Source organism: Oryza brachyantha, chromosome 1 (genome assembly GCF_000231095.2).
Source record: "Oryza brachyantha chromosome 1, ObraRS2, whole genome shotgun sequence".
Lineage (NCBI taxonomy): Eukaryota > Viridiplantae > Streptophyta > Magnoliopsida > Poales > Poaceae > Oryza > Oryza brachyantha.
The window spans coordinates 17,040,850-17,059,930 of NC_023163.2; the positions used below are offsets into that span (position 1 = coordinate 17,040,850).

Consider the following 19,081-nt stretch of genomic DNA (forward strand, 5'->3'; position numbering starts at 1 on the left):
TGTAGTCCGAGCCGGCGTCGGCCGCCAACGGCGTGTACCCCCAAATCCCCAAATCCCACATTTCCCAGAGAGAGAGAGAGAGAGAGAGAGAGCCCAAACCCAAATCCCCCCTTCCCCCGACGATTCCCCGATCGCGCCGGCGGCTCCTCCTCCTCCCGCGAGCGCACGGCCAGCCTCTAGGGTTCCGGCGAGCTCCCCCCCACCAGAGGCGTCGAGATGGGTGAGCGGAAGGTGCTGAACAAGTACTACCCGCCGGACTTCGACCCGTCGAAGATCCCCCGGCGGCGGCAGCCGAAGAACCAGCAGATCAAGGTGCGCATGATGCTCCCCATGAGCATCCGCTGCGGCACCTGCGGCACCTACATCTACAAGGGCACCAAGTTCAACTCGCGCAAGGAGGACGTCGAAGGCGAGGTGCCTCCCTCCTACGCCTCTACCTAGCTGTTTTGACCCTAGCTCCACGGTTAATTCGAGTTGATTTTGCGATTGTTTTAACTGCTTAATCGTGCTAATTCATGCTATGTTTGCATGTTGCTGCTTGCGCCGACCATATCGTAGCTTGTTTTTACCTTTTTTACTTCTTAGAATCAGGTTTCTGCAGCATAGCTTAAATCTCTCTGCAGCATAGCTTAATGTCAAACCTTCAAGCCCTCCATTGTTCATGGCTTGTGGCTGCCTTAGCCATGTAACCCCTGATGCGAACTGAAATGGTTACCAAACTAACTGCGGACTTAATCATGAACTTGGAGACAAAATGTACCGTTTGTAAATATGTATAGCATCTAGCACTTGAGGCCCCTTTTTCAGTATTTCAGAAGGTGATTACTTGGTTTGTGAAGTATCACCATTAGATTGTGATTCAGTGCATAAAAGGGCTCACAAATTCTGGTTGACCCTTCTGTAACAAAATGTGCTTGCTATTCGGGATTGTGCATTTTTCGTAACTAATGTACTACTCTTCATTTTGTGCTCTTCTTCATTGCTTCATGGGAAGATAGCTGCTATTTTTGTTGCATATTGAATACTTACTATATATCTTCTTAATGTTTTATATTTTCTCACCATATAGTTAAACACAACAGCCTTTTGATTCCGATCTTTATTCTGTCAAGTTAAACTTTTAATAGTGATGGTCAAGTGTTATTCATTGTTGTACAGCAAAAGGTGGTTTTTATCTTGTTTATGTTCCTGTGTAATTTTAGAATTTCATATCAATATCAGCTACCAGCTATCTGGGTTGCTGGTTTTAATGCCAATTTATGCTGACATGTTTCACTTCTTGTGTACAGAAATACTTGGGAATACAAATATTTAGGTTTTACTTCAAGTGTACTAAGTGCTCAGCAGAGATAACTTTCAAAACGGACCCTCAGAATTCTGACTACACAGTGGAATCTGGGGCTAGTCGGAATTTTGAACCTTGGCGTGAAGAGGATGAGGTGCGTGATCTGGAGCATATTCCTAAGCACATCTTATTTGTTCCGGCTAATACAATATTGAATGTGACCATGATTTATATTCTTTTGTTCAGGTAGCAGACAAAGAAAAGAGGAAACGGGATGAAGAGGAGATGGGCGATGCAATGAGAGCATTGGAGAATAGAGCAATGGATTCAAAGCAGGACATGGATATACTTGCTGCTTTGGAAGAGATGCGATCCATGAAGGTTTATTATGGTCTTTGAACGCCTGGTCTTTTTTTTTTTTAAAAAAAAATTGAAGTTCTGTATGCACAGAAGATTTAGTGTGCTTATTGCTGACATTGTTTTCTTGTGCTCTCTACAGTCTAGACATGCTGGAGTCACAGTTGACCAGATGCTTGAAATTTTGAAGCAATCTGCTCATGATAAGGTAAGATCTCACAGAATTTCTTTGGTTTTTGTTTAATGAATGAACAAGTCATTGTAGCCCCTAAACTATCTCAAGAATAAAAATTTCATCCTCAACTATGAAACTGTCCAATATTCACCCTCTAACTCCTAGAGCAAATAACCCCATGACCCTGGTTTTGGTGCTGGTTTCACAATGTGGTGCTAGATACTTGCTGGTGCTGCCACCATGAACCACCCTTCATCGTATTCTGTATTAAATGAAAACATTATAGAACTCAGCAAAATCTTATGATCTTTCTTCCTTTGTATGTGCTGCAAGAAACTATATACTACCTCCCATGCTGTTTGTGGGCATATGTATGGAAGCAGTAGCAAACTTGATGTCACTACCCAGTAGGAAACATGGACTTTAGGTGTTTGGAACCAGAGTACCTGGCCTTGTGGCCTTATTGCTGCTAGGTTGCAGAGCGATGGTGAAGGAGCAGGGGTGGTGGCAACAGCTAGACATGGGACTAGGAGGCCATGTCAGCGGGCGAGTTTGTTGGTGTTGGTTGGCTACCTGCTTCAGTCCTAGATGTTTACGATCTGTGAGCCCCAGCAAAATGGAGAAATGTAGCTTTGATCTGAACTTGTTGAAAAAAAAATAAGAACGAATTTGTTATTATAGAGTCAAATTGGAGTATTGGACTATGATTTAATAATCTGCATTTGGTGAAAAGAGAAAGGAATCACCACGTGAATAAATTGAATTGGGAAATAAGTAGATTTGAAAAACAGTACATTGACAATTAAGTTGAACTTGATGATTGAGTTGATGTGCTTGTTACCCTGTCCCCTGCAACCATATACTCATGGCAATTTACCTGCTGGGATGCTTGTGCTCCTGCAACTATATACTCTTTGTACTTTACATGCCAACCCAATGCCTTGCATGTGTGGTAGGACATGGCACGATTGCTCAGTGAGGATTCAACATGCTGTGTTAGCAACATTGGGCTTGTCATGGCAGCATGATGTGAAGATGATGGTTGCCTGAACCATTTTTTGTTAAATAGGCAAAGGGCAGTGTAAAGATAAGAGAGTAGAAAGATGCAGCAGAGGGGGGAAGTTCTTTTTTTCCTGCTATTGTTTTAATTATCTGACTTGGTTATATTTTCCACCACAGATGCCCTGTCAACATCGAGCCATGTAATATAGAGTGGAGGATTACTGATCCAGTTTTGTTTTGAAGGGTGAAATTAAAAATGGTTTTGTTTTTGAGGGTGAAAAACAGACTCGGGATAGTTCGAAGGGATAAAAAATACCTTTTCCTTTAGAAATGTTTGACATCCATGGGTGCTCGCGGCGTAATTAAATCTCATGTTGTTTTTCTAACATTGATAATTTTGTGCAATGACAGGAGGAAAAAACAGTAGCAGAGCTAGATGAAGAAGATGAGAAACTTATCAAATCAATCACTTTTCACGTAATCCTCTACTCAACTTTCATACCTCCCTGCATGTGCAAATCTGTTTGTGGAGAGAGAGGGTTACTTCGCACAAATCATAAGGCTTTTTTAACCTGTGATCCTATTATGTAATGCAGAACTCCAAAGATTATGTAAAACGGATAGAAGATGACGATGACGATGATGAAGATTTGGCTATACCAGGCCAATCGAGTAGCACATCAAAGGTACATAATTTTCCTGTTTGTTCTTGTGGGCTCCATTTTCTTAACTGTCAGTTACAGTAGTTACAGTACAAATCATAGGCCATTTTAGCTGGCATTTACATAGTACCAAACTAATTCTGACACATACTTAAGGTATTAATGCTTGTGAAGCTTTTGTGTCCGCCCCAAACTGTTAAGTGTGCATCTTTTCTTGATACATGCTAGCATTTCAGCTCTGAACCTTGTCCTGGTTGTAATTCTTTTAGCATATTTTTAGTTCTTATTAAATTTAGTGAACAATTGGAGCTAGGGTAGAGGAAATCCATTTGAATATAAGTCTAGTGATAATGGTAAATGTCGGTCATCAAGCAATATGAGAGCATGCAAATTGGTGGCAAACATTGACAGTCATGTAAAATTATTGGCGTTATGGAGTAGACATTGTTCAGTGTCAAGAGTTTACTGGTCAATTTTCTATGCTTATGTAGAGTTATTTTCATATGTTACCATTTGATATCTCTTGAATTTATTTGCTTTGTTGGCTAACAATTCTATTGTTCTGTAGATGAATGGATCCTCTGAGTCAGCAGTGAATCCAACAGATGTGTTGACCAAGACTAGTGGATCTGAAAATGCCAATAAAGAAGGTACTAAGCAGAATTCTTTTAATCATGATAACCATTGCGCTGAATTCAAAGCGTTTTCCTGCAAATTCACCCATACCCCGTGTCATATCCTATTCTTGATTGAAAACTGTTATATTCTGGAAACAAATGGCCCACCGATCTTCTTTACAGACACCTTTAAGGTATTACCTTGCATTAATCACCGTTAAACATGTACTGCAGGAAACAAGAGCTGGCCATCAAAGATGCCGAAATTCATAGTGAAGCCGAAGTCAGATCCTAGTAAGAAACAGAAGACAGAGACCGTCGCGACCCCAGATAATGGTAAAGCGCCAATCGTAGAAATAAAAAGTGAACCTGCGCAGAACAATGTTCTCCAGTCCCTCTGCCAAAACTACGACAGCGATGAAAGTGAGTGATGCTTCCGCCGCCTGTCTGCTTCGAGTCGTAACTGCGAATCGCCATTGCACTGGTTGCAGTGGAGGATTAAGTGCTAACACTGGATCACCAGATTTCTGAGGATCAATTGCCACGAATCCAAATCCCAATCCGTGGCTATTCTAACAGCCCAGGCGAGATCTGTGCGTGTGTTGTTTGTAGCGGGATAAACATCCCGTAATCAAATTACACAGGTAATATCAATATCCTGTAATATTGACAGTGAAGATAGTTATTAACATTGGGTTCTTGCGCCAATTCTTGATATTTGGAGGTTATAAAGTAACTCAAAACTACGTTGCTGACATGCGTCCAGTCTTCACCTAGCTATAGATATCATCCCTAATGACACCGACCACTGATATTTTTCACTATTACATTTATACAAATTAAGAACTTTTACCTATATAGGAATGTCTAAACTGCAATTTTTAACTTGTAGCTCTTTCAAAAAACTTTAATCATCAATATATCCTTAAGAAAATCTTCAACAAAAAAAGTGGACTTTTTAGCTCGGAGCTATCGTTATTGGCGCTGTGGTTCAATGTTTCAAGATTACCACTTAATTAATACATCAATCCTCACCATTCAATATTTTTTAGGACAAGGCATCCACCACAGTCACAAATACGTCATATCACAAACACGTCTACATAAGATTTGAGGCCTAACTTACTTAGCACAAACACACGTATTGACCACTATAAATACACCCACATGTGCATGAATGTGCTACTTTATACTTTCTCCATCTTAAGATAAATAAATCTAGGATTGGATGGAATATATCGAGTACTACTGATTTTATATCCAATACTAGGTTTATTTATTTTGGGATGGAGGGAGTCGGATTTAATATTAAGAAAACGAATCCAAGCAGGCAAGTTCCACCCATAAGATCCTAATCGACTAAGCTGCTCAATTCACACAATATCTATATTATTTATATGAAAATGAACATATAATTCGCATCATAAACAAAGCAAAGGGAAACATGTTTGTAATCGTGGGGCAACTAACCACATGATTAGTAGATCTTACGATTCATGCATTTACATATTCTTCTAGAAGGTTCTCAAAGGTCAAACCACCATAAACCACACTGTGCATCAGTGAGAACATCAAGTGCATCTGTTGTTAATTAATTGGCACCCTCTGCCTAACAAGTTGTAGATGGTCATTAAAAATAATGAAACATGCAACTGACAGCAGCAATACATATGCATCTTACCATCCCAACAAATCTCATGTATTACTTTTAGTTTGTTCTCCACGCAGGGTTGTTGGCTGTTGGAGCCACCACGTTGTCATGATGGTGATAGGGAGTATGGACTCCCATTGATAAAAACCATGAGGGTAGAGCGAAGCCAAGAACAAATGCATGACTAGCATGTTTAGGGACATGTTAACAACATGATCACTTTACTCAACATATGTACTGCATGAAATTAAGTAGAGATATAGAGTAACATAGCATTAGACACCACCAAGCTTTCTTCTGCATGCAATGTTATTGTATATTTATATGTATAATGTATATATGCTTGGTTGATATGATAGTGAGAGATATACATTATGCATATAATGGGATGAGGGAGAAAACTGCGCATCCTAGTTAAAACGAAGACCATAATGTATCAATTAATCACCGACTAATGTTTTTCGTAGACGCTCATATTCATCTTTAGAGTATTTGATTTGTCTGTTATTAGCAATTAGTTTAGCTACCATTCAATTTGCTATTATTAGATTTATCCTCTTTAGTTTTTCAGTTTGCTATTATCAGATTTATCTCTGGTTCACTATTGTTTCGTTTTTTGGACGGTAAGATTTATGTTGGTCCAAATATTTTAACGTGTGGACTCGATGGATATGGACGTCTACGGTATACTGGGATCACGATATATATTTCGTGAACAATATCATCAATTGTTTAACATATTCATTACAAGGAGTTATTTTTGAATAATTAAAAAGTTCAGAGATGCTTTAACAAATAATTCCAAAACAAAGTTTCCTATTAGTGAATGATAAATTAAAAATATTTTCTAAATCTAATTTTAAATTAAAAAAATTAAGTGCCCATGGTAAATGAGAAGAGTTTTTCATGTAAGTAGTAGTCATTACTTCTCATTGTAATTCTCTTATGTAATATGTATTAGAAAAGTTGTTGCATGTATATACACTATAATACACTATAATTGTATAATTGTAGTGTAGTTACATTTGAAAATATTTAGAGAATTTGTGCCGAAAGTTTGTGATGAAACTTTGCCACTTCAACTTATCCACTACCAAAAATTTTTGGTAATGATGTTAATTGGGATTTTAATTGGCCTGAAACAACCAAAGCCCTCCTTGCGGCCCAGCAAAGACCCACAAGTGGCACCTCGTCCTCCTTGCGGCGAAAGCCCAAACACGCCAGATTCATTCCTTCTCTCTCCCCGCGCCGCCGGCGAGATGTTTCGGAGCCCCGCCGCCGCCGCCGCTCTCCTCCGCCGCCTAGCCCCCCGCATCTCCGGAGGCGCTGGCCCCTCCTCCACCCACCGGCGCTTCCCTCCCCCGGTTTCCGCCTCCGTCCTCGCCCGCTTCTCGTCCACGCCGACCTCATCCCCTTCGCCGCCGCCCCCCGCCGCCGCCCGTGGTGACGAGGCGGAGGATGGAGATCTCCGAGAGGAATCGGGCGATTCTGGCGCCAGGCTCAGCATCACCGTCGACCGCTCCGGCCTGTACAATCCCCCAGGTCCAACCCTTCCCCGCTCGCAGCACGCGCGCAGTATGTGGGTTTAGGTTTTCTCATGGCTTTGCGTTGGGTTTATGCGGCAGAGCACTCGCACGAGCCGTCTTCGGACTCCGAGCTAGTCAAGCACCTCAAGAGCATCATAAAGGTGTGTGTTGTTTAATGAGCCTCTTATAATAATTTGGATAATTTGGTTGTGGTTGCAATGTGGATGCGGAAATGTGATTTGGCGTTGTGAAAATTTTGATTCTAAGGTTAGTTCCGGAGTGGCCCTATCAGCGTAGCTGAGTATATGGAGGAGGTGCTGACGAACCCACAATCAGGTTTCTACATAAACCGTGATGTGTTCGGGACTTCTGGCGATTTCGTCACCTCGCCGGAGGTCAGCCAAATGTTTGGAGAGGTATAATTGTATAATTGAACAATTTCCATGCCGCATAATTTCATTTTTTTTCCACACTGTAGGTTTATTAGAGTAGAAATGATGGCTACAGGATCATTAATTCATGTGTTCATGCTATGGGGTGCTAGATGACATCAATTAATGATATGACCTTTCCTCAGATGATTGGTGTGTGGGCGATGTGCCTCTGGGAGCAAATGGGGCAGCCCGAGAAAGTCAATCTGATTGAGCTTGGTCCAGGGCGGGGAACTCTGTTGGCAGATCTACTTCGTGTAAAGCATTCCTGCTTCCATCTATCCTACTTTGAACTTGCCTTATTTGTTTATTTGACTGATGCATCTATCGCAACAGGGGTCAGCTAAGTTTGTTAATTTCACCAAAGCAATAGATATTAACTTGGTAGAATGCAGCCCTACTTTGCAAAAGGTTCAATACAATACTCTGAAATGTGAGGATGAGACCATTGGTGTGGAAACAAGGACAGTTAGCAAGCTTTGTGGAGCCCCTGTACACTGGCATGCGTCCCTTGAACAGGTTCCTTCAGGATGTATGGAGTTCTTTCATTGATAATTTTTTTCTATCTAGTTAGCCTTTATAATAGAAGATTATCATAGTCTCATGAGCACTTGTATAATCAACTTTACACACTTGGTCAATTTTTTTGTTGTACTGAAAATAAGTGCAATATCAGTTTTGGCACCCAAAGGATGGCATTCTATTTCGTCATTTCTATTCAAAAGTCCATTTTGTTTTTGCCACTGCAGTTACCATCCATCAGTGCATGGGCACTGATTTACCATGCATTGTCAAGTACAGTAGGGAAAGCTTTAAGGACATTAGCTACATTAGATGATGGGAATATTACGTCTTGATATTTCATTGTGGTAAAGAATGTGCCATCAATCAATCTCTAAATTGATTTTGAGATTTTTTTTTTATGTTAGACTCTTGTGGCAAGCCGCAAGAAGGTGCCAACAGACTGTGATGTTCCCAATTAGTTGTATTATCTCCTTGCACCTTTGTTGCCATTCCATGGCCCTTTCATATTTGGTTTTGTAAAGTGCATAGCATTCTGATGCTATATGTTTATTTTCAGTTTTTGATTGTAAATGTTTTCCCATAAGTTTCATGGTTGAGAAATTATTTGTTGCTTTTAATTGGTTCTCTTTTTTTATCAAACTATTTTCTTTTTGACATCATGATCAGAGTTTCTTATGCTTGCTCTGTATACGTATTTTCTGCAGTGCCAACTATAATTATTGCGCATGAATTTTATGATGCCCTGCCGATCCATCAATTTCAGGTCTGGTTAGATGAGCAGTTCCAACTCTTAATATTTTGTGACACAGACCGATTGAATATTGTTCAGGCATTCCACTGAAGCATCCTTTTTTTTCCTATTCAGAAAGCATCACGTGGCTGGTGCGAGAAGATGGTGGATCTCACAGAAGACTCATCGTAGGATTTACAAATTTTATTTTAAATGTGGTTAACCTTATGAAAATGTTTAGTTCTAACTTTTTAGCAGGTTTCGCTTTGTTCTATCTCCACAGCCTACAGCTTCTTTACTTTATCTTTCCAAGCGGTGTGGTTGGGCTAGTTCTGAGGAACTTGACAAGGTTGAGCATATTGAGGTCTGCCCGAAAGCAATGGAGATAACTGAACAGATTGCAGATAGAATTAGCTCAGATGGAGGAGGTGCACTTATCATTGACTATGGAAAAGATGGAATAGTCTCTGATAGTCTTCAGGTTTGTCTATTGGAAAATTGTTTTACTGCAAAATATGAACCCATTGCTCTGTCCAATCCTGGTCTAATGCCTATGTAGCATAAGGTGCGAAAGCACAATGGCTAGCCTTTGAACCTAAATTCATGTCCTGAATTTGTGGATTATTTGGATTCACTTTGAAACTAAATTCATGTCCTGAATTTATGAATTATTTGGATTCAGTATTTTGTGCTCACACAGGGAACACTGAGCTTTTGCTGGATTTTATTTATGTAAGAACTAACTTCTTTGATTGCTTTAACGTATGCAGGCAATCCGCAAACACAAGTTTGTACACATATTGGATGACCCTGGTTCAGCTGATCTGAGTGCTTACGTTGATTTTGCATCAATCAGACACTCTGCTAAGGAGGCTTCAGGTGCACAGATATCTTAAATTCTTTCTGCTTTTTTTTTCATGCTAAGGCAAACATTTCTTACTAGGTCAATCTTGAGATTTGTGCAGATGATATTTCTGTTCATGGGCCAATGACCCAATCCCAGTTCTTGGGCTCTCTTGGTATCAACTTTCGTGTGGAAGCTCTGCTCCAAAACTGCACTGAGGAGCAAGCTGAGTCTCTGCGAACAGGCTACTGGCGTCTTGTCGGAGATGGGGAAGCCCCATTCTGGGAAGGTCCTGACGACCAAACCCCTATTGGCATGGGTACAAGGTATCTGGCCATGGCCATTGTCAACAAGAAGCAAGGCACACCCGTTCCATTCGAATAAAAAAAAGGTGGAACCATTCTCCTTTACTCAGGTAAAATAACATGACTGCCGATGAATTCTTCTGGCGAATGGTCCAGACAAGGGCAATTCTCGTCAACTTTTCTAATGCACACCATACATGGACTCGTTCATATGTGTGCTGCTTTTTCTAAAGGAAAGGTGTGTACTACTTTGTACTTGCTGCACGGGAAGAATTGGCCGGTTTGACATTCCATTTACATAGGTTTCTCCGTGCAAGAATTGGTGGTTGTATCGCAGTTTCTGGTACCATTCCTGAACTCCTAGTGTGCAACCTTGAGATACAAGCTATGCACATTGTTTAGCTGCAGAGCAGAGTCTGCTTTTTAGACCTTAGATGTCATGCATTACGCATTTGTGTGCCTTTGTTTGTTTTATGTATTCCAGTTCACTGCTCCTAAAGTCTAAAGATGCTATAGATTAGTATATAAGACCAGTTTACCCGCCTCAAAAGCATGCTTATCTTATGGCGTTCGTGCAAAGCCTTGTGTAATTGTATCCTTGTATGCCACCAATCAGCTGAAGTCAATACGTTTTGTTCGGTACAAATCTTCAAAGTCTCTGCATTTTATTTCTCCAGTCAAGCAACTACAATAATAATGCAGTTCTCTTCTACGGCAACAAAGCGTCATGCTCTTTGACATCCTAACACCAAAGCCCCTGCAAAATAACAGGGGAAGATGACTGTTTGACAGCCTCTTGTTCAACCAAACCAATCGCTGCCAACATCTGCAGTTGATCACTTCAAAAGTTCAGAGCTTCTCAACCAAACAGCGGTGCATTCCATCCCACAACCGTCAGAATCCATCGAAGAGGTCGGTAAAAGAAGATTAAGCTAAAGTTGGGCAGAAAAAAAAAGGACTTCTCCAATTATTGGCTTTCGCTGATGAAAGCAGGCAAGGGCAAAGAAAAGCTCATAGCACTTTTTATTTTTTTTTATTTAACACCGTTGACTTTTAGTTTTATATTTAATCATATATCTTATTAAAAAAAATTACATACTTATTAATTATTTCATTATATGATTTATTATCATAGAAACTTTAAGCATAACTTTTAGGGGGTGTTTAGTTGGTGAAATGAAATTTTTTGCTTGTCACATCAGACGTTTGACTGAATGTCGGAAGGGGTCTTCGGACAAGAATGAAAAAACGAATTTCACGGCTGACATGGAAACCGCGAGACGAATCTTTTGAGCCAAATTAATCCGTCATTAGCGTATTTGGGTTACTGTAGCACTTATGGCTAATTATGTACTAATTAGGCTTAAAAGATTCGTCTCACGATTTCTCACGTAACTATGCAATAATTTTTTTCGATTTATCTATATTTAATACTTTATTTAGATGTCCAAAGATTTGATGTCATGTTTTTGGGTGAAAATTTTTGGAACTAAATAGGGCCTTAATTTTATGTATTTGGATAAAAAATTAAATAGAATAAACGGTCAAATGTAGACTAAAAATCAAACAACATCGAATAAAAAAAACCGCAAGAGTATTATAAATGTGAGAAACGTCGTGACTTCCGGATGGACACGAGCGAGAGGCGCACGGACCTAATAAACAGGGTCGCCGTCACCGGTGCGAGGAGTGTCGCACAAAACTACATTCTTTCCTTTCACATGCTATGATGATGGTGTGGGGGAGTAGGGTAGGATCGGCGAAAATGGTGTCGCAAAACAACCGTGAGTAGTCCAACCAGTGTTGGCACCATTTTTCTTTTTCTTTTCCTTTTTTTTTCTTTGCTCGCCGTCTCTCATTTTTATTCCCAAGTTTATAAGCTGAACTAGTGGTAAGTTAAGTAGTGTCATGGCTTGATCCACGTCGACATGATCTGATCCTATGTACCCTAGGTTGTTCTGTAGGAGTGTAGGATCAGTTTATCCTGATCCTGTGTATATATGACTTGATTTGATCATATGATCCCTTCAATAATCTTATAGTTATAGGAGCAAGGACCGGTCATCCAGATACTTTATATCTTTAATTTACCATTTTCACTACTTTAAGGGTCCCTTTGATATGCATGATTAATAAAACATAGGGATATGAAAAACTCTTTGAAATGCAGAATTAAAAAAACATAGTGATAAACAAAAGTGAAATTTTGATAGAAATACATTTGTAAAACAAATTTTTGAGAAATATAGAAAAAATATACACGAATAATTTTTTGAATAATAAAAGCAAACAAATAATTATTTGCATAGATCACAGAAAAGCATATAAATTATAGTAGAGAGATAGACTAAAACGAGAAAAGCTTCGATAAGATTAAATTTTACTCTCCCGTTCTTTATTACAAGACTTTAGATTTGTGTACATTTATTCATATATCATGTATATGATTTGTATATGTATCTAGATTTATGAACACATATAAATTTAGATAGTACTAAAAAGTCTTGTAATATAGAACGGAGGAAATATATGATAATTTTCGTACAAAATCTCTGTCGTAAAAGGAATCTTACATGACTGTTGTAGTCTCCATTCCTTGGTTCGAAGGCCTACATAGGAAATTATTATGTAAGATTCAAATCCTACATACTTTCAGTGTTTTTCCTATAAATTCAGTGACATCTTTAAAATTGATCCGGTAATGATATAAGTTGAAGTCATTCAGATTCAAAATGAGCGTGCGTTACTAAACACTTACTCCCTTCTTCTGTCCCTAAAATATTAAATATTTGGCATTTAGATTTATCTTTAAAATTTCCTTATATTTTAGGGCATGTTTAGATCTTCCAAACTTTTTTAGTCACTTTCACATTGAATGTTTGAACACTAATTAGAAGTATTAAATATAGACTATTAATAAAACCCACCTTATACTTTTGGACTATTTCGTAAGACGACTCTATTAAAGCCTAATTAGTCTATGATTAGAAAATGTGATACTACAGCAAGCATTTGCTAATCATGGATTAATTAGGATTAAAAAATTTATCTGATAAAATAGCCTTTATTTATACAAGTAGTTTTGTTATCAGTTTATATTTAATACTTCTAATTAACGTCCAAATATTCGACATAACAAAAACAAAAAAGTGCTTCATCCAAACAGCCACCTACTACGGAGAGAGCAAGAACGTGACAACAAACAATATCACAGGAGCGAAGGGACCCCACATGTTTGAAAATCCTATCCCAAAGTGACCACCACCTTTGGCCTTTGCATCTCCGCATGGCAGGGAGGGAACACCGGAGTTCCAATGTCAACCTCCCATTTAGAATTGGAATCAAACGGAGAGCCAACCAACACAACGAACCAACAAACCAACCAACCAAACCAACCGAACGAGCAGTGACGGCTGAGGGGGCCATTTTCTTCGCCGCGGCGAGCACCACCGGCTGCCCCTTGCCGACAGCCCGGCGCCGGCGACGCGACAGGTCACATCGCTGCCGACGGCGACGCCGGCCGGAAAAAGCCCAACTTTTGCAAACGTTTCCATCAGCAGCAACAACAGATGAGAACGCGACACGTTCCTCAGTTAGTCAAACTAAGTTCAGGCTTTCAGAAAGATCCCTTTTTTTTGGAGGGTGAGATGAAGAATCATCATTTGCACAGGAGCTGAATACAGCCAGGAATCAGTTCTAAATCCAATCATCCATCCATCCACACGTGCATAATCGACCAAGAATTGGATCAAACAGGGACAAAGATTTGCACAGGCATGGAGAAGAAGATGGACAGATGCTGCTGCTGCTAACATTACTTGCATATACATATTCCTTCTTCTAGCTAGTGAAGAGGGCCAAAAGAACAACATGACACTGCTAATAGTGTGTCCCATGGACAATTTTGCCAAAAACAACAAATCGGCAGACCCAAGCTAGGGGCCGGCCTTTGGCTAAGGATCTCGGTTAGATGTTACTTTCCCCTGGCTGAGAAAACAAACTTCCAGGATCATATTCGGTTTCGGCACGAGAAGAAGGCATCGTCGTCCACCGGTTAGAATCTTGGGGGTAAGAATGGCCGAAAGATCAGGAAGATGTGATCCTGGTCTCAAGGTCAGGGGCGAAGCTGTGTGGCATCTGATCGTCCCAGACCAAGCCGACCTCGTACTCGGGAACATACTCCTGAAATTTTTCAGTAGGGTACATGCACAGAATGGTGTCATGGGAAGGAATTGTCATCTAGAGGAAATTTGTGGCAAGATTTGATTTTTCACCTCAAGCTTCAGGACCAGCTCCCTGGCAGTAGGAGCCGAAATGATAATGCGCCGCGCATCCTCGGTTATGAATCCTTCGCTGACCGCCATGTCGATGAAGGATAGAAAAGGATCGTAAAATCCGTCGACATTTAGCAGGCCAACCTGGTAAGATATTGACAAGCTTTTAGAGCTAGGAACAGAGAATGTGCACTGAGAGCGATACGGGGAAAATCCATTCGTTAAAGACAAGAGCATGCCTCTGAAACATGGACCCAATAAGGATCACTATCCTAGTTAATACTCAATGCAGTTACACGACACCAAATGAATTTTGTGGGGGGCCAGCAACAAAATTGATGGCCACGGGTGATGAATAATGTTGGAATGCATTACTCGGATCCGTTGGCTCATTAAGCATTCAGTTAGCATAGATGCAAACGACAAGTTCCTTTTTGAATTTAAAATTTGACAGGTACAAGATCCTGCAAACATCATTCTATTAGATGAGTTGGAACATTCATAAAGTATACATAGCACATTATCATATTAACAGAGTGCATAAACAATAGAGAGTGCAGATCTCATGATCCTCAAGCTATCGTCTAATGTACTGTAAGATCTGCAGATCATAGACGGCTTAAAGTATTGGTCAATAATTTGTTTCTAGATGGCAAAACCTTCAGCCAACCACATGGGAGCACCACGAAGCCATAATCAAGGCAAGATGTTAGCATAAGATCACAATGGATCCAACGACTTTGCGATTATTAATTGCTTCAATTGCAGCCAGAGACAAGAAAGGAATTCAGGATCATGCACGCACCACAACACATGGCCTCCAAATTATCACGCAATAATGCATACGATTTCTTCATGAATCTCACAAGATATACAGAGGAATCAGAACTAGTTGCCACTTACCGGCTTCTTGTGGATTCCTAGTTGGGCCCAGGTGATGACCTCAAGCAACTCCTCAAGAGTCCCGTAGCCGCCTGTCACGCGAAAGGAAAGAGTGTCAAATTTTGCAACCCTAGCACCATCAATAATCCACTGCAGACGCGACGCTGCAGCAACTAAAATTATCATACCGGGCAGTGCAATGAAAGCATCAGCAAACCGAGCCATTTCAGCCTTCCTCTCGTGCATGCCAGAGACTGCTCTAACTTCACCAACAGGCTCCCCAGTTACCTGCAAATTAAAAAAAAAAACCACGATATATGTTGAGCATCTGGCACACTATCGCATTTGTTGTCTCTTTCAGAATCATTTCAGTTTCATCATCCTAAAAAGAAGATTTAGAAAACTTTTTTTCTACTGAAACTAGCAATGCAAAGTCCATAGAAATACATGTCTGACACATTCGTATGCAAACTACAGCACACAGAGTCGTTCAAAGTGAGATCATCATAGACATTATAATTCACAAGGAAGACAAGTTCCACGTACGTAATGCAATGGTCAAAGACCATGGCAATCAAAAAAGTCTCCCTTTTAAGATATACTACTACTACTGCATGAGTACTTGCTTACAAGTAAAGTTACAACTAGTAAATACTCCAGTTACCATTACGTGCAAGCACAGTAATTATCCAAAAGGCAAGGCAAATGCTCGAATCCATTTAAGAGGAGCACGCAATGTTGTTGAATAGGCGCATTAGATTCATGTGATGAACATAAATGCATCATGTCCCCCCGATAAGCACTAGCAGCATGCCACTGGTTCTTTATTGCAACTCCTATTTTTCAGCTGTACACAAAGGCACGACAGCAGCAGTGGGAGCGGTAGCAGCAGCCAGCATGAGGAATTAAAGCATTCAATTTCACCCCAAACAAAAATGGAGCAGCAAGGCCACATTAAAAACAGCAACAAAATGGTATCGATCGAGCCTGTAATACAAGTTTCCAAGAGTAGACAGCTCACCTCTCTTGGCATCAAGGATTTCGGGATGACCCTGCCAAGGACACAAAAGAGAGAGCAAACAGAAAAGCACATCAGTTTTTAGCGTAAAAGCGGTCAAACAGGTAGAACAAGCAGGCCACACAGACTTTTCTCTCCCCTGGCAAGAGACTGGCAAAGGCAAGGCCCAGCCTATTTCACAGGCAGCACAGCTACACACACACACTGCTAGAGAGATAGAGAGCTGGAGCTGGACCAAATAAACACTGCACAATAATGAGAGCAGAGAAGAGATATGGCGACTAGCTGTAGCTAGCAAGACAGCACCTTGCAGCTGAGCTGAGCTAGGTTGCAGCAAGATGCAGGAGCAGGCCGAGTGAAGAAGTGAGGGTGAAGGTGAAGTGGTGCTGCACAATTCAAGCATGCAAACGAGTAGCCTTTCGGATGAGAGGCCAAAAGGCACTTCCACTCCTGTGAAACCCAGATGCATTCAAAATGCCCCCCACTGACCCATGAAAGAGAGAGAGAGATACAGATGAAATGGCCAGGGACTCAGCACCTACTACTCCTACCCCAGATGCCAGGGCCACCGTCTCCGGCGATCAAAAGCTGCCATTTTTTCCATCCAATGGCAATGGACGACGCATGCACTCACAGACCCTCCACAGCACTCAAAGCAACCCCAGCTCACCTGGCAAGCAACCATCCCAGAGCCCCCCAGAGAGAGAGAGAGAGAGAGAGAGAGAGAGAGAGAGGTGGAGAGAGATGGGCAATGGGGCCATGGACGACGACGAGGGCACTCACCCAATGACATGGCGGCCTCCGTCATGAACTGCATGGGAGACGAGACCCATGAGGCCGATGGAGCCACCACCGTAGACCAGGTCTATGCCCCTCTCAACCTGCACCAAAAACAAGAAACCAATCAAACCCTCGCGTCGACAAGAAAAATCCAAAAGGTAGGGGGGGGGGGGCGTTTTGATGCATGCAGGAAGCAAAAGATTGTTCGTTCCGGGACGCAACTGAGGTCACGGCACCATGATTGTCCATCCGGACCATGACCGGTCGTCCTAGGCTACTCGCACATCAGCAAACCAGCCACGGCGAGCCGCCGCCGCCGGCGAGCTGAGCACCGAGCACGGCGATGTGATCATGCGACAAAAAGTATATGCTCGTGCGCACCACCGCGCGCAAGCAGCAGAAGCAAGAGAGGAGGGAGATGGTAGCAAGCAAAGGCTCCTTCTTTGTTCTAATCCCTACTACTAGTAGCCAAGCCGGCGATTCCAGAACAAAGAGAGGGAGAGAAAGAAAAAAGATGGGATTTTTAGCGGCGTTCGTCGCGGAAAGGAGGGATCTTGGCGGAATCCTTACCAGCTCCTTGCCGAGCTCGACGGCGGCGTCCTGGTAGCTCGCCTTCCTCCCCTTGGCGCTCCCGCAGTACACGCAGATCCGCCTGAACCTAGACCGTCTCTCCCCACCACCGCCGCCGCCGCTCTCCGGCGCCACGCCCCCAGCCGCTCCCGCCCCGGCGCTCCTCTCCGCCACCGCCTCCATTGCCATCACCGCCGCAGCCGGCGTAGCCTGACGACGACGACGACGAAGGCGGAGCCTCCTCTTGCTCGGGTAGGGTAGGTAGGTCGGGGCGCGTGCGGGCGGGCGAGTGGAGGAGAGGGAAGAGAAAGAGAGCAAATTGCAGGGCGGGTTGGGGGAGGGGGGGTCTCCGGGCTTCGCGAGTTGAGGCGGATGAGGTGGGGGAGAGGAGGGCGAGGCGGACGCGCAATTTATAGGGAGATGGGGGCGGGCGGGGTGGGTCCATCATTGTTGGGGATGTGGGTGTGGGAAAGGATTGGGCCTTTCGCTTCTTCTTTGCTGTTTTTCCATTTTGCCCTTGTGCGAAAATTGCTTGCCACCGTCTCCCTATCTCTCTCTCCTCTCCCCCTGAGTGAACATTATCTGGAAACGATCCCAAAGTAAGTTTGTTTTACTGTACTTTATTTTATTTGTCATGGAGAAGGGCATACACACCACACGTTTTTGGAGAAGAAGAAGGTGTGGTTGTTGGTAGCACTAGTCCTGTGCAGTGCCGTTTACTCGTGTATCGTGCTCAAAACAACAGAAATTTCAACGTGGCCGCTGCGGAAATATCGAGCGGAAATTGCAAGGCTGACCGTATCATTTTGTTAAATTAGATATATGTTATTCTGGTATGCGTGTCGCTGACTCATGTATGTCTCATATATCAATAAAATATTAATAGGGCTGTCAAAAAAGCTCGAAGCAGCTACTCGAGCTTGGCTCGTCCTAAACTTGGTTCGAGCTCGACTCGAGCTCCTAACGAGCTGAGCCTGACCTGATTCGAAGCTCACGAGCTTTCTCGAGCCAAGCTTGAGCTTACATATATGTTTTTTTATTTTTTATTTGATAAGATAGTATATTAATAATAAAATATTATATATTTATATGATGAATTAATATGTATTGGTATTATATATTGATTTTGAATTTTATTTATAATTTATTTAATATTATTGACTTGAAATTATTTCTTTTGTTAAAAAATATCATCAAAATACTATATCATATATTTAAATCGAGCTCGAGGCGAGCCTGCCTAAGGGCTTGAAGTTTTAGTATGCTTGATTCGAGCTTGTGTCGAGCTCGAGCCTAGACACACAGGCTCTAGGGCTGAAAGTGATTCGGATAATTTCCGCCCGACCGGATCGCTTTCGGATTCGGATAGCTTCGGTCAGATAATTCTGGAAATTTTTGGATTTGGAATCGGATTCGTATATTTTTTTTCGGATACAGAAACAAATAC

The 19,081-nt window shown here is 41.8% G+C and overlaps 3 protein-coding genes across 5 annotated transcripts; 2 read left to right on the forward strand and 1 right to left on the reverse strand.

The window, feature by feature from the left end:
- The first annotated feature begins 216 nt into the window (after positions 1-216).
- Positions 217-4,868, forward strand: LOC102719995 (splicing factor YJU2). Its single transcript, XM_006644258.3, has 8 exons — positions 217-414; positions 1,290-1,439; positions 1,532-1,666; positions 1,785-1,850; positions 3,231-3,296; positions 3,416-3,505; positions 4,050-4,131; positions 4,333-4,868. Exons 1-8 carry the CDS (start codon positions 217-219, stop codon positions 4,527-4,529), a joined length of 984 nt encoding a protein of 327 aa, XP_006644321.1. The 3' UTR covers positions 4,530-4,868.
- Positions 4,869-6,925: 2,057 nt separating this feature from the next.
- LOC102718418 (protein arginine methyltransferase NDUFAF7, mitochondrial) lies at positions 6,926-11,152 on the forward strand. 3 transcript variants are annotated; one of them, XM_040527856.1, is made up of 11 exons: positions 6,926-7,291; positions 7,375-7,436; positions 7,548-7,691; positions 7,853-7,963; positions 8,043-8,238; positions 8,936-8,994; positions 9,097-9,149; positions 9,220-9,442; positions 9,732-9,840; positions 9,927-10,220; positions 10,344-11,152. In XM_040527856.1, exons 1-10 carry the CDS (start codon positions 7,009-7,011, stop codon positions 10,187-10,189), a joined length of 1,503 nt encoding a protein of 500 aa, XP_040383790.1. In that variant the 5' UTR covers positions 6,926-7,008; the 3' UTR covers positions 10,190-10,220; positions 10,344-11,152. The 3 variants fall into 3 exon arrangements, with proteins under 3 accessions (XP_040383790.1, XP_040383793.1, XP_006646051.3); XM_040527859.1 differs by having other exon boundaries at positions 10,349-11,152; XM_006645988.3 differs by having other exon boundaries at positions 6,927-7,291; positions 9,927-11,152.
- Positions 11,153-13,887: 2,735 nt separating this feature from the next.
- LOC102718703 (cytokinin riboside 5'-monophosphate phosphoribohydrolase LOG) lies at positions 13,888-17,994 on the reverse strand. Its single transcript, XM_006645989.3, has 7 exons — positions 17,635-17,994; positions 17,068-17,165; positions 16,288-16,318; positions 15,455-15,554; positions 15,288-15,358; positions 14,385-14,528; positions 13,888-14,292 (listed from the first exon to the last, which is right to left on the reverse strand). The coding sequence occupies exons 1-7, from the start codon at positions 17,821-17,823 to the stop codon at positions 14,197-14,199; spliced, it is 729 nt and encodes a 242-aa protein (XP_006646052.3). The 5' UTR covers positions 17,824-17,994; the 3' UTR covers positions 13,888-14,196.
- Between the last annotated feature and the right edge of the window lie 1,087 nt (positions 17,995-19,081).